This window comes from Caretta caretta, chromosome 14 (assembly GCF_965140235.1).
Source record: "Caretta caretta isolate rCarCar2 chromosome 14, rCarCar1.hap1, whole genome shotgun sequence".
NCBI classification, from domain to species: Eukaryota; Metazoa; Chordata; order Testudines; family Cheloniidae; genus Caretta; species Caretta caretta.
Window position 1 is genome coordinate 36,317,175 of NC_134219.1, and position 26,569 is coordinate 36,343,743.

The 26,569-nt window shown below is 51.7% G+C and overlaps 2 protein-coding genes across 2 annotated transcripts in view; one reads left to right on the forward strand and one right to left on the reverse strand.

The window, feature by feature from the left end:
• Positions 1-7,676: 7,676 nt before the first annotated feature.
• The window catches only part of LOC125621491 (uncharacterized), a 49,323-nt gene continuing 30,430 nt past the window's right edge, over positions 7,677-26,569 (reverse strand). The window contains exons 7-9 of the mRNA XM_075119729.1: positions 15,634-15,917; positions 15,341-15,479; positions 7,677-10,724 (exon numbers count right to left, since the gene is read on the reverse strand). Of these exons, the coding sequence (XP_074975830.1) occupies positions 9,619-10,724; positions 15,341-15,479; positions 15,634-15,917 (1,529 nt within the window). The 3' untranslated portion in view covers positions 7,677-9,618. The remainder of the gene's footprint in view (positions 10,725-15,340; positions 15,480-15,633; positions 15,918-26,569) is intronic.
• On the forward strand, positions 15,614-25,203 carry LOC125621834 (uncharacterized). The gene is given in 5 exon segments (XM_048819186.2): positions 15,614-16,653; positions 21,463-21,589; positions 22,193-22,306; positions 22,596-23,129; positions 23,132-25,203. Coding segments are annotated over 5 exon segments (1,179 nt in total). The 5' UTR covers positions 15,614-16,629; the 3' UTR covers positions 23,512-25,203.

Genomic DNA, 26,569 nt, shown 5'->3' on the forward strand with positions numbered 1-26,569 from the left:
TCTGCTGCCTGCTGTTCGCAGAGGGGCAAAGAGAGCACATGGGGGGTGGAAACTGACTGTGCAGGGGTGGGGGGTCAAACAGCAGGAGGCAGGGGCAGGGAGAGAGGCCCAGGGGCAAAACCAGGCCATTTCAGATTTGGGGGGGCGGTGGGGGGGGGTGAGACTTTAACCATTATTCCATTCCAGGGGCTACATTATTCCATTCCAGGCACCTGAAAATGCTAGGGGTTTTTTTGCAGGTAATAATTTAGAAATTAGCTGACAGGAACACTGTTCCTAATTCCTATTTGGTAGAAGCCAGGCATTCACAAAGGAATCGGTGTTTCTATGTCACAGCTGATGGACCTGACCCAAAGCCCATTGTTGGCAAGGGAAGGACTCCCACAGACAAGTGGGACCAAATGGCAGAATCAATGACCACACTGGGGTACTGACAGTCACTGCAAAATTAGAAAGTTGGGAAAAATTGGGAAGTTTTAAGTGTAATTTAAACAATATTTGTGGTGGTGGCAGCTCAGGCTTGTTTCTTCACAGCAGGGAAAGATTACAAGTTCTCTGTTCTGCTCTTGCAGCCTGGCTGTGCTTTACTTTCTGCATTTATCTAAGTGTAGACACTGGAAAAAAATCAGTTCTACAACTTTTAATTCATTTCACTTGTAATGTCCTAGTGCGCCAGTGTTTAGGTTTCAAACACTGCACAGGAATCTTGGTCTAAGAACTATTTTCAGTCAGATACAGAGCCTTTTTTAAAAGGTTTTGGAACCTTTTGTAGTCTATGGTTTTATAACTTAGGTTGTTTTATTTTTAAATAAGTTATAGGTGCTAGAACTAGGGGTACTGAGGGTGCAGCACCCCCTGGCTTGAAGTGGTTTCCATCACATACAGGGCCAGCACAGTAGCTGCATGATCTCTAGATTATCCTTGGGCATGACATTTTTGGAGATCTTTCTAATTCATCATGAAAGAAATTTTCAGATTGTGTTGTAACTTGGTCTTTCACCACTAACATAAATGAGCTGATGCTAATGTAAGCGGGGGAATGGCCCCGCTATTGTGGGGATCTTTCCTGGCTTCTGCACTACCCCGGTGAAGTGGGCTAGCAAAAGGATCTGAGTCCTCACTCCCACTTCCTTTACCCAGAGGCCTCCCTGCCCTTGAGGACTCCCCTTCCACTCTCCTGTCTGGCAGAGTCCTCGTAACCCCAACAAGTCTGGGCCCAGGATTCCTGGGGGGCTCAACCCCCCATCCCTGCTGTGGTCACCTAGGACAGGGGCTAGGGTGTCCCCACTCCGGGGTACTCTCTCTGCACTGGGCACTTCCCTGACCCACTGACCATTACATACAATTTAAAGCAAATACAAGTTATTTAATCAACAATTAATTTAAAAAAGAATAAGGAAAAATGGAAAAGATTAGAGGAAAACACATCATCCCACTCTGTGGCAGGGAACGTCACAAACAGTGTCTCTGGAATGTCAGGGCAGTTCACAGTCTGTTCCCTGTAGGTCCCAGGCCTCCTTCTCAGGCCCTGGCTGTGCTGCAGGGATGCTGTGGCTTGGACACTTGCTCTGGTGGTGGCCACGCACCTCCGGGCTTTGGGTGGTGGGACCCTTCTTCCCAGCATCAGCCCCCTGTCAGGTTAAGATCCCCCTCCCAGTCTGGCTTGCAAGGACCCTTGGCTGGGGGTGTCTTCCTGCGCTCGGCTGGCCCCAGTTGCTCACCACACCTGGCTCCAGACTGCTCCTGCTCCAGCCCCAGCTCCACTCTGCCTCAGCACGGCTGCTGCTGCTGCTGTTCTGCCTCCAGACCCCTGAACTGCTTCTCTGGCCCCTCTGGCTCTGTGGCTGCAGCTCTGCTCCCAGCACAGGATCTGCTCTCTCTGGGCTGCTTTTCTGGCCCCACTGGCTGGCCCAGCTCTGTTCCCTAGCTCAGCTTGGGCCCCTGCTCTCTCCTTAGCTCGGCCCCACTCTGTCTGACCCAGGCAATTCCAGCTCACACAGAGGACAGGACTCCCGTCGCCTCCTGACTCCCTCATTAGCCTGTCAATCAGGCTGAGCTGGAGCATTGGCCTCTCCCCATTGCCACTGGGGACTGTCAGTCTCAGGGTCCTGATTTCTCATTGACCCTTCCCCTTTTGGTACAGGGAGCTAGTCAACCAAAACACCCCCACTGAATGTGAGTAAGGGGACAACAATCCCTTTACACTAAACTACAGGGGTTAAGATGAACATTTAAAAGTTTGTCAGGGGGAAAGTAGCATTAGAGAGAAAGTATGTGCATTAATTAACAAATGATGGGGGAGGGTGAAATTAATGATGGCTCAAAAGTAGCTGAGGTACCAAACTTTAAAAAAAAAACCTCTTAAAAAGTCACTATATAATTAAATGATGGATGTTAGCAGCATAGATCTATAAATTTTGGCAGCCAAATCTTACAAATTGTTCAGATTGGCTTGGGTTTATGTGCCCTGAAGAGTTTATACAAATAGTTATGATAAACACAAAGGATTAAGTTGGAAGGATTTGAGAGAGTAAACATCATATCAATGAAATTCACAGATGGTACTCAAGTTTGTGAGACTCTGCCACCCGCAGAAATATTGAAGAGTAAGTAAACAGGAGCTAAGATTACTTACCAGTTGGAAGAGAAGGACACACAGCACAGCAGACACACACCTATAAAATGGCTGCTTAAGGGCAGCAGTTGCTTGTATCTGCACAAAAGGACCAGTAGTTCCTCAAATTGTGTTCGGGGGGAAAAGATCCTAGAAAAGTGCAACCCTGAGTAGATTTGGTAGGATCAAGGCATTCACAGGGGAATCAGAATTTGTGTGTAACAACCTATATGGCCCTACCTAGTAACCTGACCCAAAGCCCAGTATAGGCAAAGGAAAAACTCTCACAGACAAGTGGGACTAACTGGCAGAATAAATGGCCACACTGGGATACTGCCATTCCCCAAAATGGAGAATTGGAAAAAATGGGAAAGTTTTAAGTGTAATGTAAGTAACATTTGTGGCGTGACACCTCATATTTGTTTCTTGACAGTAGGGAAAGATCCCAGGTGGTCATTCTCCACTGCTGCTGTTACAGCCTGAAACTTGGGCTAGCTGTGCGGATAATTATCCCCTGAATGTGTGCGGGGCAGCAGCCCCCTCCTCCCTTGCCGGAGCAGCCCTGTGTCTACTGGTGCCACAAGGGGCTTGCTCTTGCCTTTGTAACGTGTGAGGGTCAGTCTAGGCAGATCATGATGAAATTTGCAGCAGGCATCTTCTGACCGAAGCAGGGAGCTTCCTTCCCCCAACCACCCCCAGGGAGCCTGTTTGTTTCAATGAACAGAATGGCTTCAGAGTAACAGCCGTGTTAGTCTGTATTCACAAAAAGAAAAGGAGGACTTGTGGCACCTGAGAGACTAACCAGTTTATTTGAGCATGAGCTTTCGCTTATGCTTCATCCGATGAAGTGAGCTGTAGCTCACGAAAGCTCATGCTCAAATAAATTGGTTAGTCTCTCAGGTGCCACAAGTACTCCTTTTCTTTTTAATGAAAAGAATGGATTTGAAAAAAGTGCAGCAGAAGCCCCCAGCCCTGCTATTGGCTCTGCCAGATACACCTCTGCATTCCTATTGGCTGAGCAAAGAATAGCCAGGCCAGGGAGGGGTGGGGGGAGAAGAGCGAGTGACGTTCAAGCAGCTTGGCTCCGGTTCCTGGCTGCGGGGGAGGAGGAACAAGCAGCGGAGCTTTCACCGGGGTGGGGAGGGGGAAGAGGCGAAGCCAGGCAAGCAAAGTGACCGCTGCTGTCTCCTTTGTTTCAGAGTAGCAGCCGTGTTAGTCTGTATTCGCAAAAAGAAAAGGAGGACTCGTGGCACCTTAGAGACTAACCAATTTATTTTTTGCATTTGCTGCTGCCCTTCTTGCCAATCAGGAGGCGGAACCGGTATCTCAGGAGCTCTGATTCCAACCCAGCTGCTCCTGATTTCCTGACAGCCAGGAGCCAAGCAGGAGTTTGCATTGGCTGGGCCTTTTGCTCTGCTTGAGGAGCCTGCAGTTGCTGCTCTCACTCCGGGGAGGGGAGCGAAGATGGGGGTGGGTAGGAGGGAGCCAGGATTAAGCCCAGGGGCGAGGTGCTGCCAGATGGTGGCTGAGGGCAAAGCTCTGGGGCACAGGGAGGGGCAGAGGGGGTAACAGCAGGGGAGCTGGAACAGTTTGTACAGTGGGGGTGCTGAGAGCCATTGAACCAAACTGTCAACCCTGGATATCATGGAAGCCACTTCAAGCCAGGGGGTATAGCAGCACTTCTAGTTCCAGCACCTATGGGTAACAGTTACCCCAATGGGATGAGCCACCTGCCGCGTTTGCAAAAATAGGGTGAGGGCAAAGGGACTTTTTTATTCCCCCTTGCACAGGCCAGTAGGTCTCAGCCCAGGCTTCCCAGGGCTGGGTTCTTAAAGGCACGGGTATCCCCATGCCGAGACACCGCCGCTCCTCCAGCTGATACAACCTGCTGAGATGCTGCAGGAGACTTGCTTCAGTGAAATATTTTACATACACCCCCCAAAAACTATGTGTCACACATCCTGAGTAGTTAAAAGAATCCCTTATCACTTTATATGTCTGCGTAGAGCCTCCTGGCCGCTGACAAATGTGTCTGATCTGCTGCTGGGGTTCCCTGAATTGCGCTCCCTTTCTTGTAATCTATTTTAAATACAGTTTTGCTCCTTCTAATTGTTTACCTTTTACAATGTCATTACTCTTAGCACTTCATCGTTTACCTCTGTCAACGCTGTGCAGATGGGATTTCATTGTGCTATTTAATTTATATTTTAACAGCAAGGCATTGAAAATATTCAGACGTAAATTAGGGCCAAGTAGTTTTAGCCATGACATCTGTGTTTCTGGTATAGCACTTCCTCGGCTTTTACTGTGATTTTTAATTTGGAATTTTTAATTCTAAATTTTTATTTTTATAGCACAAGTGTATTCTGTTGGATCCTGTGACTTCCAGTCTGACTGATCTCCTGGCCTGGTGTCAAAACATCTTCATTTGCTCCACCAGTGGGGATTGCCTTTCACAACTGTTGTTTTGCCCTCAATCCAGCCCTTACTGCTTCTTTGCATCTCTCTGCTTGCGTGTAGAACTTGGTTCCTAAATATTCACTAAGGGCAGTTATACAATTTGCTATTAAATCCTCATCAAAGGCAAAAATCTACTATAATTTTTACTGAACATAAAAACAGCCACACTGGGTCAGACCAAAGGTCCATCTAGCCCAGTATCCTGTCTTCTGACAGTGGCCAATGCCAGGGGTGCTTCAGAGGGAATAAACAGAACAGGTGATCATCCAGTGATCCATCCCCTGTCGTCCACTCCCAGCTTCTGGCAAACAGAGACTAGAGACATCTAGAGCATGGGGTTGCATCCCTGATCACCTTTGCTAGTAGCCATTGATGGCCCTATCCTCCAGGAACTTATCCAATTCTTTTTTGAACCCAGTTATAGTTTTGGCGTTCACAACATAACGAACACGCGTCTATAACCCAAAGACTGCTTGACAACCACAAGAATTCAAAAATCATGAGTCAAGTCATGGAATTTTAAAAAGAAATAAATATTGGGTTCTTTTTTATGTGCCTTTTTGTTTCTGGGCCTTTCGGGTACAGGAGGCCCAGATCCACCTAATCCCCTGAGTGAATCTTGGCCTTGCCTCATAGTTTTGCTGTTACCTCTCCCAAATGATTCATATACCTAAAGCCGTATCTACACTACAAACTTACGGTAACACAAGTTACACCAGACTATAGTTGCCACAGTTAACATGTCACTTGTGTGCGTGCCTACGTGGCTCCTTGTGTTGGTGGTGAGCGCACTCACCAGGAGCGCTTCATTCAGAGTGCAGTGCACCATGGATAGGTAATCCCACTGTGCAACTCGCCACCGCCCACCGCACTGTATTTTGGAAAATTTTGGCAACACACGATGGAGCCCAAATGGGTCGCACGGGGGTGACTGGGAGCATGGGATCAACTGTCCATAATGCAATGTTCACCATCCCATAATTTTTGCACCTTTTTTCCTATATCCCACAAACCCGCGTGGCCCTCCTCACTGTCTGCCATCTCTGACGGAAGCATGGAGCATGCACAGCTCTGCACTATTTGTTATGAGCACTGCATGCCCAGGGTGCATGATCCTGCAGTATTTGCAGAGCCACAAGAATAGACATGGGGGAGATGAGGAGTCCATGCAGAACAGATGGCTGTGGGACAGAGCGACAACCAATTCAAGCTTGTTGGTGGCATTCACAGATCAGTCACAGGTGGTTCTGGGCCCGAGAAACAAGCACCAATTGGGGAGATTGCATCTTAATGTGTGGGATGACAAGCAGTGGCTGCAGAACTTCTGGATGCGCAAAGCCACATTCCTGGATTTGTGTGCAAAACTCGCCCCAGCCCTGTAGGGACACCAAAATGAGAGCTGCACTGACAGTGGAGAAGCAAGTGTCAATTGCACTGTGGAAACTTTGCCGGATTGCAACTGGTCAGTCAGAGTCTCTCAACTAAATACAGGGTGGAACAGATTTATGGGAAGTAGTTAACACATATTAGACGAGACCATTCCATGTCAAGTGGCCTGTTAACACCTCCAGTCAAAGGGGCATTAGTGGGTTACACACTGTTGTCTCTTACAATGCTGGGAAAAGGGAGTTGGAGCGAGGACTCAGATCCTTTCGCTGTCCGATTCCACTGGGGTAGTGCGGAAGCCAGGAAAGTTCTGCACAATAGTGGAACCATCCCCCCACTTACACAACTGGTGTCATGAACCTATCTGTAGGATTTGCCCCATTGGTTTACTTTTTGAGTTCTGGTAGCACTGTCCAGGTCTGGTCGAGAACCCTACACTGGCTGGAATTGAAGCACTATGGACCCAGTTTGCAATGGAGCTGGGCTCTAGCACAGAGAACAGGACAGCAGAGTATCGAGGAAAGGGGGTTTGTCCCTTAGAGTCTTACAGTGATGCAGTTACCACAGCAAGGAGGCAGAGCATCAGCGAAACCTCCAGGAAACTGGGAGTAGGATCTAGGCATCTGATGGGAAGCGAAGGCATACGATGGAATCCAGCCAGGACATCTGAGAGCCCTACAGCTGCTCTGTGGCCCTGGGAAATGTCACAATTCTGCCCGGGAGTCACTGGATTCCTCACAGAGCTGGGCACAGAGCAGGAAGAGGGGACAGACGCTGCAGATGCTGCCAGGGAGGAGATGGGCTGCTCCACCTCTGGAAGCATCTATGTATCCAGCTTCTCAGGACCAGCCCCACTCCAACTCTGTGTGACCACTGGCGATCACTCCCAGCCAGGGCCTCCGGATTCTGCCTCTGAGGCTGTTTATGCTCTGCACCAATTAAATCCCTGGGAGAGAGGAAAAGAAGACATGGAGACTGAGCCCAGAGACACTCAGAGCCGCAAGAGCAAAGACATGGGGTGCCTGAATCAACCCCCCCGTCTAAAGCCACACGGGCAGAGACGTCAGCGAAAGGGCTGGATACAGGGAGTGAGCAATTCCTGCTAAGCGGGAGCAAATAAGGGGGAAACTGACCCAGTGTGGGGCATTCTGCCCAGAGCTGGAGAACAGAGGAAATTCCAGGGATACGTTGAGAGATGAAGTAGAGATGCACAACAAACATTTGACCAGGAATTTATTTGGAAAATCAAAAACCCATTGAGGTAAAAACTTCACTGAGAAATGCAGATTAACCTGAAAGCTGAATGCCCTAAAACACGAGACCCTCTCCCCTCCCCAACCATCCTGAAACAAGGAGAAACTCCCGGCTGGGGCAGTTGTTTCAGGAATAATCTGAGTGTGTAACAGCCTGTGCCTGAGAACAAGGACAAGGGAACCTAGCTAAAACCCTTCCCTTCAGCTCAGTAACACACTCCCCCTGACAGAGACCCAGCAAGCAACGGGAGAATGTCTCATAATAATACAATACAGGAATGGTAATAATGCAACTTTCCTCCCATGGTGCCTCTTTTCTCCTGAGCCACTGAATACACAGTAACTAGTGACAATCTCATAACTCCACAGGGAGGTGAGTGACTGCTATTACGTGGGTTGTAGGGAGGAAAGAATAGATGCACAGAGAGGAGGGGAAGTGGCTGGTACAAGATCACACCGGGAGACACCTAGCAGAGTTGGTTATTGAACCCAGGAGTCAGGGCTCAGACTCGTCCCTGCTCTAACCTATTAGACCTCACTCCCCTCTCAGAGCCAGGGCCCTGTGTCCCGATTCCCCCTACTCTCCGTATAATACCATACTGCCCTCATAGGAACAGTGCAAAACCCCACCTCATTGGGGAATCTCCACCATGAATTCCAAAATTTCCCCCACACTGTCTGCAGAGGTGTAGTGGGGTGGCTGCCCCACTCCAGGAGAAAATGGGTTAAAGTAGGCCAGAGAGGCTGCACAGATGGGCAGCCAATCAGAAAGGGCCTGTGGGCGGCCAACCAGGACCAGGCTGAGCCCTATATAAAGGCTGCAGCACAGCGGAAAGAGGCGTCTCCCCTGACTAGCAAGGGAGGAGGACTGACTCTTGGTAGAAGGAGTGGCACCCTGGACAGAGCAGTGAGAGCTCTGGCTGACCCTGCCAGACTGCAGGCCTTGAAACAAAGGCTGAGTGGGTGCTAGGGCTACGGGGCAGTGGCCCAGGGAAGGCAGGCAGTGATGGGGAGTGGAGGAAGGCAGCAAGCGGCTGCCACTCAAGGGTCCCTGGGCTGGGGCCCAGAGTAGTAGGCGTGCCTGGGTCCCCGCCCTTGCACCACACCTTGCCATGAGGGAGTGGGGCCCATGGACTGCACCTTGTCCCTGAGGTAAGGGACTAGACTTTGGAGTGGCAGGTGGCCATGAAGGCAGGTGTGGACTAGAACTGCTGATATGACCCCGGAAGGGGGGAGAATGGAGTAGTGGGCACTGCTGGAGGGTGGTGTCCTGAAGAGACTGGCTTCAGTCTTGAGAATGACACATGGCCCAGTGGTGGAGACCACACAGCCGAGCAGACAACGGGCAAGACACCACCTGCAGAGGGCACTACATAGTTGAATGAGCTAATTCCCAGAGCAAGCCAGCAGGAGGCACAGCAGTGGTGAGTCTGTGCCGTGTTACAAGAGAATTCCAATAAACTGTGAATTGCTCTGATATCCTGTCACTTCAGACTGGCAGCTCTCTGCTTTATCACTATGGCCTCACAGGGCCCCTCGCTGCTTCCCTGAATAAATCCCCCTGCCGCTGCCCCAACAGGCCTTAGGACCTACAGAGACAACTCAGATGCGAACTGCAATGGGGCATTTTTACCTTTTTTCTACATTGGACAGTGTGTGGGGAACCTGCAGAAATGTCTCCCCACTAATCCCACTGCCGGCTGTCCCCAGACCCTGAAAGGACCCATCTCCCACCTTACCCAGTGTTCTCGCCTCCTCTGGCCTCCACCAACCACTCCCCACTGAAACCCAAACCATCCACCCAACTGCTGGCCCAACCCAGACCATCTGCAAATGCTGCATATTTATACTTTGCTTTGGAAGGGCAGAGACCCGTTGCCTCACAGGGAGAGCTCGTGCCACATGCTATCCTGTGTGGAGTTTCTGGTGGGACAGGAGAGAGACCTTCGCCTTGTAGCTTTTCCCACAGACAGAACATTTATAGGGTGTCTCTCCCGTGTGGGTTCTCTGATGTGAAATAAGATGCGATTTCCGAGTGAAACTTTTTCCACAGACAGAACATTGAAAGGGTGTTTCCCCGGTGTGGATTCTCCGATGTCTAATAAGGCCTGAGTTGTCACAGAAGCTTTTCCCGCACTCAAGGCAGTGATAGGGCCTCTCCCCCGTGTGGATTCTCTGATGTACAAGAAGGATGGAGCTCAGCTTGAAGCTTTTCCCACAGTCGGGGCATTTATAGGGTCTTTCTCCAGTATGGATAATTTGATGTCTATTAAGGTGTGAGCTATAACTGAAGCGTTTCCCACAGTCAGAGCAGCGATAGGGTTCCTCTCCCCTGCCGGGTCTCTGGTGTAAAACAAGGTGTTTAATAAGTTGTGAGCTCCACCTGAAATGTTTCCCACAGTTGGGGCACTTATGGGGTTTTTCTCCTGCATGGATTGCCTGGTGTTTAACAAGGTTTGAGAAGTGAGTGAACCGTTTCCCACAGTCAGGGCAGCTATAGGGTCTCTCTCCCGTGTGGACTCTCTGATGTACAGTAAGGTTTGATCTCTGATTGAAGCTTTCTCCACAGTCAGAGCAGACATAGGGTGTCTCTCCAGTGTGGATCCTCTGATGTTTAGTCAGGGCTGAGCCATCGCTGAAGCTTTTCCCACACTTGGAGCAGTTATAGGGTTTCTCTCCTGTGTGGACTCTCTGATGGACAAGAAGGTTTGAACTCCGATTGAAGCTTCTGTCACACTCAGCACATTGATACAGTTTATCTTTGGTGCAGATTCTCGGCTGCATCAAGTCTTTATTAAGGTCTTTCAAACTGCCCCCTTGGTGAGTGGATTTATCCTGTCTGTTCCCTGGGTGGGTTCCCTGCTGCATCTCTGCCCTGTGCTGACTCTCACAGGTGTCTCCTTGCTCAGGACTGTGGGAAATGTTCTCTGATAATGCTCTGTGCCGTTGCACTTGCTCAGGACCTTCCTGAGGAGGATTCCCCACTTTGTTCTCATTCCCCATCCCATCACCTGCTGGGATAGAGAGAGAATCCAGACAGGAGTCATTCCCTGCACTGGGGGAATGAAAACCTCAGAAAGGGGAAAGGCAAATGGGGGGAAAAAATCATAATAACTGCTGGGGAGATTGAAAAATCAGCAGGGGACTTCCCCCAAACCCTTTCCCAGGGGAGAAATTCTGGGGGAGGGAACCAATTCTGGCTCCACATCCCATCTGAATACTGTGGAGGACTGCCAGGTGTCAGCCAGGGTGCATGGGAAGCCATGTATGACGTCTGCAATGAGGCTATGACACCTGCTAGGAATAATCTGCACCTGGGTGAGATGACACAGAACTGAACAAGACCAGGAGTTTACCATGATTCTCATACCGAGTTGTTTTCCAGGTGTGCTGGGTCCAGGGAAATCTAAGGGACCAGGGAAGAACCCTGAGCAGAAATGGACCCAGGACTTCTAATACCCAAGGGGACAGGAATCCTTACCCAATGAGGTCACGTTCTCATAGTTCTCCTGCATGACGTCCCTGTAGCGGGCTCTCTGATGGGGGCCCAGCCCAGCCCACTTCTCCTCCGCGAAATACCCAAGCCCCCTTCTCAAAGGTCACCGACCCCTGAAACAGCCAGAGTCTCCCACTCAGAACCTGCTGCCCCCGTCACAGTCCCACCAGCTCAGTCACAGGCAGGTCTGCAAAATCCCCCTTCCCAGAGACAAAAGGGAACTTTCTCTTCGGAAAGGGAAATTTCTCAAAGCTGTCATTAAAAACACACAGTTTCTGTGGGGAAAATGTGATGCCCAGAGATGCCAACTCTGGTAATTTTATCATGACTCTCATGATATTTAGTTGGGATTTTCAGAAGTTTTTCACAAAGATCTCACAATTCCTGGCATAGAACTTGCACATTTTCCCCTTGCTCCACATGGCTGTCATCTTTCCATGACTTTCAGGAGGGCTGGACTCACACTGCCCTTATTCAAAATGGCCACTATTTCCCTGAAATTTTGGCATGTGGAAGTGAGGCTGCCCCTAGTAAAGATGGCCACCAGCTCCCATTTTTTTCAATGAGACTGAAGCCCTGCTCCTCAAGGAATATGGCTGCAGCTCTGGGGTTAGGAGACTGGATGGGAAACTATGAGGATACACGGAAATATGGGGAGCTACAGGGAGGCTGAAAAGGCACAAGGGGACAGGTGGGAGCTGGAGAGAGGCTAATGAGGTGCCGGGGATTTGGGCATGCAGGGGCAGGCAAGATAGCAGCTGTGAGAGGTAGCAGACTGGACAGGGAAAGACAGTGAATAAGAGGACAGGTGGGGAGAGGAGACTCTGGGGAGCTGTGGTGGGGTGGGCAGGAGACTGGCTGGGGAAGAGAGGAGGCAAACTAGTGATAAGGGAGGTGGGTGGAGAGGGGCTGAAGGACATCTCTCCCATCCCCGTGGTAGGGGAGAGTCAGTGGGTGAGGCAGCATTTTCCCATACACACTGTTGCAGGTGGAGTTTTGTCACTGTGATGTGATACGTGCGCACACATACACACATCACCTCCCACATACATGCTGGGGCCAGGCAGCTCTCCCCCTCCCCCACCACGTCTCAGAAACCAGAAGGTAAATAAAAAAAACATTTATTATTATGATTTTTTTAACTTGTCATTTGCCAGATGAACTGGAGAGGCAAACAGGGACATTTTGAAGGCAGTTTAGAGAGGAAGCAGGAGAGGCTTTCTTCCTACATACAGTTCTACATTCATTATCGTGATTGCCAGCGATAGCACCGTGGTTCGGATCTGCCACAGATGTGCCATGTTTTCTGACCTGGTGGAAGCCAGAAAGGACTTCCTCTGGATGAAGTGCTAGTTGGTGGCTATGCTGGTACAGATACTTCAGAGCATCAGAGGCGTCCTTGGACAACCAGATTCAGGAAGCATTGCTACCCCAGGTTCAACAAACAAAGGAATTGGCCACCACAGAACCTGAGGGGCTTAGGCAGCGTGACACCGAGTGTTGCAACACCTAACTTTTAGGCACCTGGCAAATCACAAGAATAACGCTGGGGTCCACAAAGTCTGAGTTACATGCCTGAGCTCCCTGTGCAATAGGCACTTAAGAATGGAATCCACAAAAGCCAGTGCCCTAGGTGGGCAGCCTAAGCCTAAGCCAGCCAGTGGGAGATGCCAATGAGAGAGGTGCGTCTCAAACCTCTCACAAAGCTAGGCATCTAAATCCGGGCTGCAGGGGGTCACTTACTTCTGCTAGTGATCCACGAACCAAGGGAAGAAAGTTATTCCTCCGCCTAAATTGCGTGCCGGACCTGATCTAGTAGACATGCTCAGAGGCTGCCTAGATCTACATAAAACAGGTGGGGGGCAGGCCCTCCCCTACAACCTTTAGCCCGGTGATTATGACATTCACCCAGGGTGTGGAAGATTCTGGTTCAGTTCCCCACTCTGCCTGATGAGAAGGGATTTTGTTACCTCTCAGGTGAGTGCTTTTAATATTAATATTTAATTAAAATGGAACAACTTCAACAAGCAAGACTGAGCATGACCCACAAAAGAACATCGCATAGTTCAGTGGTTAAGAGCACTCACCTGGAGATAGCAGATCCCTGTTCAAATCCCTCAGCAACCAGAGGAGGAACTTGAATGGGTGGTCTCCCACCTCTTATAAGGGCGGGCTGCCTTCCCCCTCGCTCTCTCAAGGCTGTTTTATGTAGATCTAGGCCACCTCTAAGCACACCTACCAGATCAGGCCCCCTAGGAGATTTCAGCGCTCTGCCACCTACTGTCCCTCAGGTTGTGAATCGCACTGAGGCTTAGGCAGGAGATAGGTGTCTGGGTACCTAGGGTGATGCACGTGCCCAGAGACAGAAACATAGGCACCAAGGGAGCTCTTCCCGCAAAAACAAAGGTGCTGAATGAGGTTAGCTGCCTATAGGATTAGACGGCAGCTGAGTGGGAGTTCTGCAGATCACAGTGGTGCCTAAAAACAGGATTTAGGCAACTCAGTCTGGGGGTTGGGTGCCCAAGTACCTTTGTGAATCTGGACCTCTGCTTTTAATGTTAATTTTCAAAAGATGTTGGAAGTTCCATAGGACTGGAAGAAAGTTAATGTTGTTCTTCAAAGGGGTAAATGGGATGATGTGGGTAATTATAGGCCCATCAGCCTGACATCGATCCCAAGCAAAATAACAGAACAGCTGATATGAGACTTAAAGAATGAAAAGGGAGTAATATAGTTAGTGTCGATCAACATAGGTATATGGTAAATAGATTCATAGATACTAAGGTCAGAAGGGACCATTATGATCATCTCGTCTGACCTCCTGCACAACGCAGGCCACAGAATTTCACCCACCCACTCCTGCGGAAAACCTTTCATCTATGTCTGAGCTATTGAAGTCCTCAAATGTGGTTTAAAGACTTCTAGGAGCAGAGAATCCTCCAGCAAGTGATCCGTGCCCCATGCTACAGGGGAAGGCGAAAAACCTCCAGGGCCTCTTCCAATCTGCCCTGGAGGAAAATTCCTTCCCGACCCCAAATATGGCGATCAGCTAAACCCTGAGCATATGGGCAAGAATTCACCAGCCAGATACCCAGGAATCTTGGATATTGTTAAACTAGATTTTTTTTTTAAATGAGATTACAAGTTAGGTTGATAAAGGTAATAGCACTGATGTAACAGATTTTCTGTAAGGCATTTGGCTTGATACTGCAAGACATTTTAATTAAAGAAACTAGATTGATACAAATCAACATGGTGCGCACTAAATGGATTAAAAACTAGCTAACTGACAGATCCCATAATGTAATTGTAAAGAGGGAATCCTCATTGAGCGGGTGTGTTTCTAGAGGGGTCCCACAGGGACAGCTCTGTGTGTGTGTGTGTTGTGCGGGGGGTGCTAGGCGGGCCGGGGGGAGGGGTTAGGGTGCAGAGGGCCAAGCGGGCCCAGGGGCTTAGCGGGGCGGCCTGGCGCCGGCAGCAGGGGTCGGACCCATACTCACTGGCGGGAAGCAGCAGCAGCGACTCCAGCCCACCTCGCTGGCTCCTAACATCTGGGGAGAGGGTGGAAGCCGGAAAGAGGCGGGGCAGGGGCGGGAAGAGGGGGAGTAGGGGCAGGGGTTGTCCCAGGGCCCGCACCCCCCTAGGGACGGCCCTGCTTATGTCACTCAGGGGGGTGGCTTATTCACACCCTTGAGCGACCGACATAAATGGTAGTGTAGCTATAGCCATAGCTGATGAAGAGCACCCTGTAGCTCCAAAGTTTGTCTCTCTCATCAACAGAAGTTGGTCCAATAAAAGCTATTACCTCACCCACCTTGTCTCTCTATTTCCCTAACTGGGCAGAGCTGGTTCAATCTGCCACCCTTCGCCTTCCTGATAACTTCACTTCCTCAGAGAGACAAAGGGCAACCCCCCTAGGGCCCCTTCACGGTCCCCCTGCAGCCCCCCTCCTGCTCTGGCCCCTGGGGCAAATCCTGACAGGACCTGAGGGCAGAGGCTTCATTTCTGTTAAGGCAGATCAGATGCCTGCTGCAGGCACATTCACAAGGCAGCAGGTTCCCAGGGCCTGTGAGATCAGAGAGTCACTTTCCTGCCCGGCCCCAGCCCTTTCCCCCGGGTCTCTCCCCTCACCTGCAGGCTCCGGCTCAGGGGCTGGTGTCGGCGGAGGCCGGGGCTGGGTCCAGCCCCCGCAGAAAGGCCCCCGGCTGGGCACAGAGGGGGATAATGCAGGGCTCTCCCCGCACACACCCCGCTGGGGAGCGGCGTTCCTCTAATTCTCATTCACTTTTTGCAGCGCAGAAGCCGTTCGCAACCCTGAACTCTCCCCCTTCCACCCCGGATACAGCAGCGCTCGGCGGATCCAGCCCCTTCCTGTGCCCCGGCTACCACCCGGGCGGCAGCCCTCGCTCGGAGACTCGGGCCACCTTCCCAGCCCGCGGGCAGCGGGTTTCATTAGCCGGGGCCACCAGGAGGCTCCGGAGGCTGCTCGGGGGCGGAGGCTGGGCTCGCTGCCTCTCGCTCTGCTCGGGGTCGGGGCTTCCCGGGTCAGACGCTGCCGCTGCCGCCTCCATTGTCTGGGAGCCGGGAGCGGGACCGAGCAGCGGCTGCAGCGGGGGCTGTGCCGGGGAGGGACCTGCATTAACCCCGCTCTGTGCCCAGCCCCTGGGGCAGCGCCGGGCTCTTCTCGCCCCAGCTCCCGAGCCGGAGCCTGCAGGGGATGCAGAGACCCGGGGGACCGCGCTGGGGCCGGGAGAGGAAACAGCGCTGGGAGATCTCTGGGGTCCTGGAGAAAAGCTCTAGCCAGGGGCACAGGGGGCTGGGTCCCCGCTGTCTGTCCCCCTCGGGCAGGGTCTCTGGGTCTGTCCCTGGGCTGGGCCTGAGCCGGACCCACTACGCAGCGGTTAGGGGGTGAATGGGGTGAAGCCCTTTGAGAGCCCCCGAGGGAAAGCCCTAGAGAAGGGCAGGGCTGTGGCGGGGTGTTGGGTTTCCCACAGAAAAGGGGCACTGCCCCAAACCCAGCAATGAAAGGGGTAAAACAGTGACACGTGCCTATAATTTAGCCCCCGAATGTGACCCCAGCCAGGGCAGTTTCCTGGGTGCACACGGATGCCCTTTGCACACTCAGAGGGGGAGAGGAGTGGCTGGAAAGTAACGGTGGGTGCAGAACTGTGGGTGTAAATTCAAAGGCTGATCCTGGCTCAAGCGAGTAATAAAGTGACCAAGTGTTTGCCAAGCCTGGCAGAGTCTAGATCCTCTGTCTGCAGGGAAAGAGGCTGGGGGTGGGGGTGGTATTAGGGTGTGAAATGAACCAAAGCCCCTTCTGAGACCTCCCCAATTGCCCTTCTTGCCCTGACAGGCTGCAGAATAACGTCGGTGTTTTGATCCAGATCACCCATCCTCCCAGGGGACAGGGCAAGGAAATGGCTGAAGTGGAACAAGCTCAGGTAGGAGATGGTGGGTTTGGTCTGGACTGAATTCGGGGGCAGGGAAAGAAAAACAGAAGGAGAACAGGAAATGAAATCTTTCTTCTGGGTTCTGTGAATGTGGGGCGTGAAATCCAGTGATATTACCAGCAGGGGTTGGGGGATATTCCCCTGTGTGAGGTCACAAAACCCTGGATGGGCCAATATCAGAGGCCCATTGCCCTTGCACAGCAGCCATGAGGTCCCTGGAAAGTCAGGGGATGGGCTTGAATAAGAACGGCCAGACTGGGTCAGACCAAAAGTCCATCTAGCCCAGTATCCTGTCATCCATCAGTGGCCAATGCCAGGTGCCCCACAGGGAATGAACAGAACAGGTGATCATCAAGTGAGCCATCCCCTGTCGCCCATTCCCAGCTTCTGGTAAACAGAGGCTAGGGACACTCAGAGCAGTGGTTCTCAACTGGGAGTCCTTGTTCCCTGTGGGTCCATGAGCCCTTCTGGGGGCGTCATGGGGCCCCACCTCTAAAACCTGGTGCCCCGAGCCCTGGCACCCGCCCCCCATGGGCTGAAGACCTCAGCTGCAGCGTCCCCCTGCGGGGCTGAAACCGGGAGCAGCGCGGGGCTGAAACCCCTCCTGCCTCCCGCAGTGAAGCTGGAAGTAGTGGAGCTGAAGCCCCGATGCAGGCAGAAACCTTGAGCCCATGGACAGAGTTGAGGGGGCACAAGGCTGTTGCCCCTCCAAATTTCAGTGCCTTATCCAGAGTGGGGCAGGCCTGGGGCCAGCCCCCCAACCTCCTCCTCTCCTCCAGCCCGGCTCAGACCCTTGGCCAGGTTGTAGGTGGGAAGCCAGAGCCAGGCAGTGCAGGCAGCTGCTGCTCTGGCTGGTGTCCTGGAGCAGGCAGCCAGGGCATTCCCCTGTCTGCTGCTGGTGCCCGGGATTGTGGCTGCTCCTCAGTTCCCAGCCCCCTTTGACTGCTCACGCAGCCAATCAGAGCTGCCCAGGTGGGGACCCGGCTCTGGGGCCGGCAGAGCCCTCGGGGAGCAGCCACCGGCACACAGCCCCAGACAGGTGGGTGGCCTGCTGAGGTGAGTCGGAGGTGGAGGTGGCGCTCCCTCCCTGGACCCCGCTGTGCGGAGCTGGCCCAAGCCCCCCCAAATAGAAGTCAAACTACGCCTATGCCCAAAGGTCCCACTCCTGGCCCCCGAGTCCCGAACCCAGCAGGAGGTAGCAGAGCGATTCCTCTGTAGGCTGCAATGTGGTGTGTGGGGAGGGGATGTGTCGGAAGGGGAGGAGGGATTCAGAGGCAGAGATGGGGGTCATGGGAGTTACAGAGCCCCCAGCCCGGCACTCAGACCTGCTTTGTCCTTTGCCCTCCATTTACTCTCTACTCTTCCCCCATCCCCTTCCCACCTGACCCCAGAAGTTCACCCCCTCCCCCCGAACTCACTTTAGTACTCCCCTCCCCCCACACGGGTCTTATCCTTCCAGAGTCCATGTTTGCAGAGGGTGAGCTGATTAAACCTGGGGCTCATTAGAAACAGGCTGTGTTCTACTCCCTCCGCTCTCCCCGCCACACTCCACACCCCTGCTGTCCCCTCCACTTCCCCATCTTCCCTCCTCACTCCTCCCCATCACTCCTCCACTTTCACTCCTTCCCCCCACTGGTTCCCCTCCCCTCCATCCCCACAGTGCCTTCTGCTTCCCCTGCAACCCCGCTCCTCCCCCTGCAGGTCCCACCCAAAAGCCATCCTCTAAGGCTGTGTTATGTCTGGTACAGTCCAGGCTGTACGATCTCGCCATGCAGCCAGCTCAGCCACTGCCCGTGATGTGCACACAGCAGCAGGGTGCACCAGAGGGATTCCTCTGCCTGCAGCTGGATTTGGTCTCTAAATCAGGCTTTTCTGGTTTTCATTTTCACCCAATCAGCAGGATGCTGCCAGTGGATCCCTAGAACATTCCCTGAATTTTGGAATGGATCGGCTGCAGTGTCCAACAGATATCGCATCACAGACACAGGGAGAAATCCCTTTGAGTGGTACGTCGAGCCTCGCTTCCCCCTCCGGCAGGAAAGTTGGAAGCACTTACATTTCCCTTCCGGTGTCTGAGTTTGTAGGGGGAATTTCATCCCCTGAATGTGTGTGTCACTGCAGGGGGAATCTCAACCTGCAACACAGCACACGCAAAACTGAAGCCCCACACTACTCACTGACAGAGGGATTCAACCCCCTGGGAAGGGGAAGCTGCCCTTGTGTCCCTCTGCACCTCCCTTGCTTACCCAGCACCCATATCTTCTCTCTATCCCAGGTAGTCTCTTGCAAACTTGCCCCACCTCCTATATTCACCTCTTTTTCCCTTCACAGTCTCATACCTCTCACAGCTGCTATTTCCCCACATGCCCCTGCCCACCCTAAGTCTCCTTACACTCCTTCCTGCACCTCTTCCCTCTCCTTTCTACAACACACACCTTCCCCTGAAGCCTCCTAAAGCTCCCCCTGCACCCCACTTCCCCTCCACTGCATCTTCCCTACCAAGCCCACACATCATGTATAAGTAGGGGCATAGCGAGCAGATCGAGGGACGTGATCGTTCCCCTCTATTCGACATTGGTGAGGCCTCATCTGGAGTACTGTGTCCAGTTTTGGGCCCCACACTTCAAGAAGGATGTGGATAAATTGGAGAGAGTCCAGCGAAGGGCAACAAAAATGATTAGGTGACTGGAACACATGAGTTATGAGGAGAGGCTGAGGGAGCTGGGATTGTTTAGCCTGCAGAAGAGGAGAATGAGGGGGGATTTGATAGCTGCTTTCAACTACCTGAAAGGGGGTTCCAAAGAGGATGGCTCTAGACTGTTCTCAATTGTAGCAGATGACAGAACGAGGAGTAATGGTCTCAAGTTGCAGTGGGGGAGGTTTAGATTGGATATTAGGAAAAACTTTTTCACTAAGAGGGTGGTGAAACACTGGAATGCGTTACCTAGGGAGGTGGTAGAATCTCCTTCCTTAGAGGTTTTTAAGGTCAGGCTTGACAAAGCCCTGGCTGGGATGATTTAACTGGGAATTGGTCCTGCTTTGAGCAGGGGGTTGGACTAGATGACCTTCTGGGGTCCCTTCCAACCCTGATATTCTATGATTCTATGATCTTCCTGAACCCCCTTAATGTCAATCTGCCCCCCACAAATCACCCTGCACTCCGCTCGGCCTCCCTCTAGCTCCTGACACTTACCCTGTATCCGCCTCACCCCACTCCCCACATTACACAGCACCCTCCCACCATCCGCCCCACACCCACACTTTACCCCCCTCCCTGGACCCCGCTGCCTTCCCCACTCATTCCCTTTACCACCACCACTCTGCCTCTAACTCCCCACATTCCCTTTTCTTTTCAGTTTCCTATCCAGTCTCCCAAGCACAGAGCTGCAGCCATATTCCCTGCGGAGAGCATGGCTCCTGTTTCAAAGAAAACCATGGGAGGTGGTGGCCATCTTTATTAGGGGAAGCCTCACTTCTACATGCCAAACGTGTAGGGAAATGGTGGCCATTTTGATTTCAGACCCCCTGAAAGTGATGGGAGATGGCAGCCATGTCGAACAGGGGACAGTGCAAGTACTATCAACCTGTGGAACTCATTGCCAGAGGATATTGTGATGGCCAAGAGTATGACAGGGTTCAAAAAAGAACTAGATACATTCATGGAGGATAGGTCGATCAATGACTAGTAGCCAGGAATGGTAGGAATGGTGTTCCTAGCCTCTGTTTGCCAGAAGTTGGGAATGGGTGACGGGGAATGGATCACGTCATGATTATCTGTTCCGTTCATTCCCTCTGAAGCACCTGGCATTGGCCACTGTTGGAAGACAGGATACTGGGCTAGATGGACCTTTGGTCTGATGCAGTATGACTGTTCTTATGTTCCGTGCTAGGAATTATGAGATCACGGGATAATTTTATAACTCTCAACTAAATATTGTGAGACCTGTGAGGAAATCACTGGAGTCAACAGCACTGGGCATCACAGTTTCACCACAGAAACAGTGTAGGTTTTTAATGAACAATTTGAGAAATTTTACCCTTCTTCCCCAGAGAAATCAGGGAGATTTACCAGCCTTACCCATCACATGGTTGACCACTGCACATGGCACCTCCTCCTGGTGGCTCTGGGGATTAGCTCCTGACAGGTGCTGCACTCTGGCAGTGTCTCTCCCATCATCTTGTGGACCCCTCTCACCCCTGGAACTGCAGTTTCCTCTTCATGACTCAGCCCTTGGGCCGGGTCACCATACATGTTCCCCGCCTTCCATCTGGGCTATCAAAGTCCCTCTTGACAATCTGGGGCTCAGGCAGTCTCACTGCCCCACGAGTGCCACTTCATCAGTGGCTGGTAGGGGGACTCGGGGCCCCCCCACCTACTCTGGGTCCTGGCTCAAGGGCCCTCTAATCTGCAGCCAATCTCTGGCCTACCCCATACCTCGCTCCTTTTCTCCTGAGCCTTGCCACCCTCTCTGGGTCTCCCCTTTCACTGGGTTTGCAAAGCCAAGCTCCCTCCTCCCAGGGCGTGACTGCAGCCTGCCTTTCTGCTGCCCTGTCTGTAGCCAGCTTCCTGGCTTATATAGGCCCCGCCTGTCCCTGCATAGGTGAGCCTCTCTCTAATTAGTAGCCTCTAGCCTAAAGTTCTGCTGTTTGCAGCCTAATTAGCTGATTGGGCCCAACTAGCCCAATTCAGCTCTTCCAGGGCCATTGTGGGGAGCACCCCGCATCACAAGGCCTGAGACTGAGCTGGGGGCATTGTGACGGGGGGAACAGGTCCTGAGTGGGGGACTCTGGCTGTTTCAGGGGCAGGTGACCTTCGAGGAGGTGGCTGTGTATTTCACGGAGGAGGAGTGGGCTCTGCTGGACCCACTTCAGAGAAACCTCTACATGGATGTGATGCAGGAGAATTATGAGAACATGACCTCGCTGGGTAAGAAATCCTGTCCCCTCAGGTATTAGAAGTAGGGGGATCTCTAATTAACCAAAATTGGCTTCTACTCAGGGTTCTTTCCTGGTCCCCTAGATTTCAGGGGGATCAACCCCATAGTCCCCAGAACGCTTGAGAGACAGCCTGTCACCTCCATACCCCTTCCAGGGAAGAGGTAATTCGGAGACAGTGTGGAGATATTAATCAATCCCCATCAAAGGGAGAGTGTGGGTGGTGTGTTCCTCTTGTCTTTTTAAATATGGGCTCATTCTGGGATTGTGTGTCCTCTTCTTCCCAGGACTGGCACTGTGCCTGGAAAGGGCTCTGGTCTCAGCAGGGTTTCAAAGGGGTAAGAGGTTGAATGAAGTCTTGTTCTATGCCAGATTCTTAAAATCCCCCAGTGTGGAGATCCTTGAATCGCCTGCAGAAGAAACGGCACATCTCCCAGGAACCATCCGATCTGCTCGAATGATCTCCAGGAACATTTCCCCATCTGTTGGTTTTATTCAAGGGCACCCTCCCACCCAGCACAGCACATCTGGAAACGTCTGTGTCCCCGAGTAACTGTAAGACCCTGGTTTCACCTCTTTTCTTTCCCTGGAGCAGGATTTCCCATTCCCAAACCTGAGGTGATCTCCCAGCTGGAACAAGGGGAAGAACTGTGGGTCACAGAGCTACAGGCCTGTGTGGAAAGGGAGATCCCGAGAAACTCCACCCCAGGTGAGAAATTAATTATATGGATTCACAATCCACTCATTATTGGCACAAACAGCTGGGATTCCCACAAAGGACCTACAAGTTTCTCGCTTTCTGCCTCACTTTACCTGGGTCTGGATTGTCCCCAGCAGGTACTGTGTCCTCACAGCAGATGTCACTCATGGCTCCTGTCTTTCCAGTCTCCCCAAGAGATATTCCTGTTTGTTCCACCCCTTAGCCATTCCCCTTCCTTAGCTTCCCTTTTTCCTCGACACAGGGAAGGACTCATGTCTGGATTCTCTCTCTGTCCTAGCAGGTGAGGGGTTGGTGGGTGAGAATGAGGAGAAGAATCCTGAACAGAAAGATGCTGAGCAAGTAGAATCGCAGGGGACCTTACCGGGAATATCTGAAGGTGATGTTTCCCAGAGTCTGGTGCAAGGGGATACCTGTGAGAGTCAGCCCAGACCAGAGAGGCTGCAGGAAGACCACCAAGGGGAGAGGCAGAATAAATCCACTCTCCGAGATGGAAGTTTGAATAACCTGAATGAAACTGTGATCCGCCCAAGGATCTGCACTGAAGAAAAACCGCATGAAGATGCTGGATGCAGGAAAAATTTCAGTGAGAGTCCACACCTGATTGTACATCGAAGAATCCACAAGGGGGAGAAAATCTATAAATGCTTCGAGTGTGGGAAAAGCTTCAGTCGTAGCTCAAACCTCATTGCGCATCAGAGAGTCCATACAGTAGAGAGACCCTATAAATGCCCAGAATGTGGGAAAAGCTTCAGCCGCAGCTCAAACCTCATTGCACATCAGAGCGTCCATACGGGAGAGAGACCCTATAAATGCCCCAATGTGGGAAAAGCTTCAGCCGCAGCTCAAATCTCATTGTACATCAGAGTGTCCATACGGGAGAGAGACCCTATAAATGCCCCGAGTGTGGGAAAAGCTTCAGCCGCAGCTCACATCTCATTACACATCAGAAAGTGCACATGGGAGGGAGACCCTATAGTTGCCTTGACTGCGGGTAAAGCTTCAGTTACAGCTCAGTCCCTATTAAACATCAGAGAACTGACACTCTAGGGAGACCTTATGTGTGTTCTGTCTGTAGGAAAAGCTACAAGGCAAAGGTTCTCAAATATCCCACCAGAAACTGCACACAGGATAGAAGGTGGTGGGAGCTCTCGCTGGGGGCAAATGGGTCTGTGTCCTCCTGCAGCAAAGTGTAAATGCGGAGGGTCTGGATAGGAGTAGAAGGCAAGTGGATCATTTTGGTTTCAGTGGGGGATGGTTCGTGTTGGCCAGGGACGAGGGAACTCTTGGTACTGAGGAGCTGGTCGTTTCATGGTCGGAGGGAGCAGGTAATGGGATGAGTTGGGTGACATTTCTGTGGGTTACACACACACTTTACAGTACAGAGAAGAGGTAAAAATCCCTGGTCGCAGTTTGTGTCTGCCCCTCATCTCTGCCCCTTGGGACGGAGATAGGGGGACGTTATTCAGGGAAGCAGTGAAGGGGGCCTGTGGGTCTGTAGATATAAAGCAGTGAGAGCTGCTGGTCTGAAGTGACAGGATTTCAGAACAGGGCTCAGTGTACTGGCTATCTCTACAGACAGTGAGGTGGGCTGGAGATTGGGGAATTCATGGGGAGTTTCCTGAGGAGGTGAGACCTTTGGGATATTGCACTGTTGCTGTGCAGGCAGTATGGTGTAATAGTGAAAGCAGGGAGTTTAGGAATCAGGACTCTGGGTGGGGAGTAGGGTCTAATTACTCCTGGGGGAATTCTGCACCAAAAAATTAAATGCCAAAAAAATAAAAATTCTGTGCACAATATTTTAAAATTCTGCAAATTTTATTGGTCCAAATAAAACTACATAATCATGCCAGTTTCAATTATTTTAGTAATTTATTTCAAAATACCTGTCAGCAAGTCTGTCTGTAGCAATACAGACATACACAAAAATTCCCCCAGGAGTAGAGAGTTAAAGAAACCGTTATGACAACCCAGTTCCTGTTTCTCTGCCCCCTCCATCCCCCAGAGCCCAGCCGGGGGGCCAGACACCCACAACCCCTCCCCTCGAGAGCCCAGATGTGCGTCCCCAGCCAATACACCTAACCTGCCTACCTCTCCAGAGCCCAGCTGCGGGCCCTCCCCAGCCCACCAGGACCCAGCCGTGCCCCCCCAGCCCAGGCACCTGCCCCCTTCCCGCCCTCACAAAGCCCAGGGATAAGCCTGATGCTGGGTCCCAGGCTTGTGTGGCGGTTACTGCACTCCACCGCCTCCTTCCCTCAGGGCGTGCTGGGAATTGCAGCTGCCAGGAACCCTCCAGCTCCCTCCTCCCCCCGCCCAGCAGTGTTGTCTCGGCTCTACTGGGTCCAGCAGCCCCTAGTGACGACCAGCAGCTCTGCAGCCCATTTCTGTGGGGGAAAGGAAATTCTGCGTGCACATTACTTTCTGCAAAATTCTGCATTGTGCAATGGCACAGAATTCCCCCAGGAGTAAGTCTAATGGGTTAGAGTAGGAAGGACAGTGAAACCTATGAATCTGCAGTCCTGCATTCCATTCCCAGCTCTGCTAATGGTTACATTTGTGACCTTCTACCAGCAGCCTGTCTCCTTTCCTGGCTTTCCCTGGTGGGAGACTGTTTTAGTAAGCCTAAGGGAAAGTTTTAGCTGGATTCCTTTGTCCCTGTCTCCATGCAGAGGCTCTGTTCATGTTGTCACATGCTGGGGTTATTCCTGAAGGAACTGCCCTGGGAGGATTTTTCTCCATTTTCTGGATGGTCAGGGAGACAAGAGGGTCTCGTGTTTCTGGAAATGTGGGTTTCAGGAAAGTCTTTTTCTTGTTGACGTTTTTACCTCTGTTGGTTTCTGGTTTTTCAAAGAAATGCTAATAAAATGTTGGCTGTGATTCTCCCATCACCCTGGGTGTCCCACAAGTTTCCTGTGTTCTTGAGCTCTAGGGATGGTGGGCCAGGTGTCCCAAACCGGGTCAGTTCCTCCCTTATCCACTGCCCCTCAGCCGGAATTGCTCATTACAACAAATCCAGCCCTTTTGCTGAGGTCTCTGTGCATCTGGTTTTAAAAGGGGATCTGGGCTCCTCCATGTCTTTGTTCTTGTGGCTCTGAGTGACTCTGGGTTCAGTGTCTGTTTCTTCCCTTCCCCTGTCCGACAGGTTTAATCAGTGCAGGGGATAAACCACCTCAGAATCCAGGAGCCCTGGCTGGGCGTGAGCCCCAGCGGTTGCTTAGAACTGGAGCAGCTGGTCATTGGGAGGCTGGATACATGAATGTTTCCAGATGGGGAGCAGCCCATCTCCTCCTTGGCAGCATCTCCAATGTCTCTTCCCTCTTCCTGCTCCGTGCCTAGCTCAGTGTGGGATCCAGTGACTCCCAGGCAGAATTGTGACATTTCCCCATGGACACAACAGCTGCAGGCTCTCAGATGTCCTCCATCCCAGGTCATCGTTTCCCACCAAATGCCTGCTCCCACTCCCAGGTTCCTAGTGGTTTCTCTGATGCTCTTGCTCCCTCTATGGTAACTGTTGTGATAAATGGACCTACAAATGTACTGTCATCGTCAGTGATGCCATTTCAGAATGGGGGGGGGGGGGTTGAGGGGGAGAGGAACTTTAACCATGATTCCAGGAGCTACTTAGGCACCTGAAAACTCTATTTCTTTTGGCAGATGATAGCCTAGAAATTACCTGCCAGGAGCACTGTATCTGATTCCTATATAAAGAAAAATATATATACAAACACCAGTTAAAGCCATATTTTAATTTTATATGTAAGTTTAGAACAATCAGGAGATAATGCAGTAAAATATTCTCAATCCCAAGCCTTGAGGTTTCATAAGAACGGCCATACTGGGTGAGACCAAAGGTCCATCTAGCCCAGTATCCTGTCTTCCGCCAGTGCCAGGTGCTTCAGAGGGAACAAACAGAACAGGCAATCTTCAAGTGATCCATCCCGGGTTGTCCACTCCCAGCTTCTGGCAAACAGGCTGGGGACACCAACCCTGCCCATCCTGGCTAATAGCCATTGATGGACCCATCCTCCATGAACTGATCTAGGTCTTTTTTGAACCCTATTATAGTTTTTGGCCTTGACAATATCTCCTGGCAACTAGTCCCATGGGCTGACTATGCTTTGTGTGAAGAAATACTTCCTTTTGTTTGTGTTAAACCTGCTGCCCAGTAATTTCATTGGGTGACCCCTAGTTCTTGTGTGATGAGAAGGAATAAATATGATTTCCTTATTTACTTACTCTGCTCCCAGTCAACGT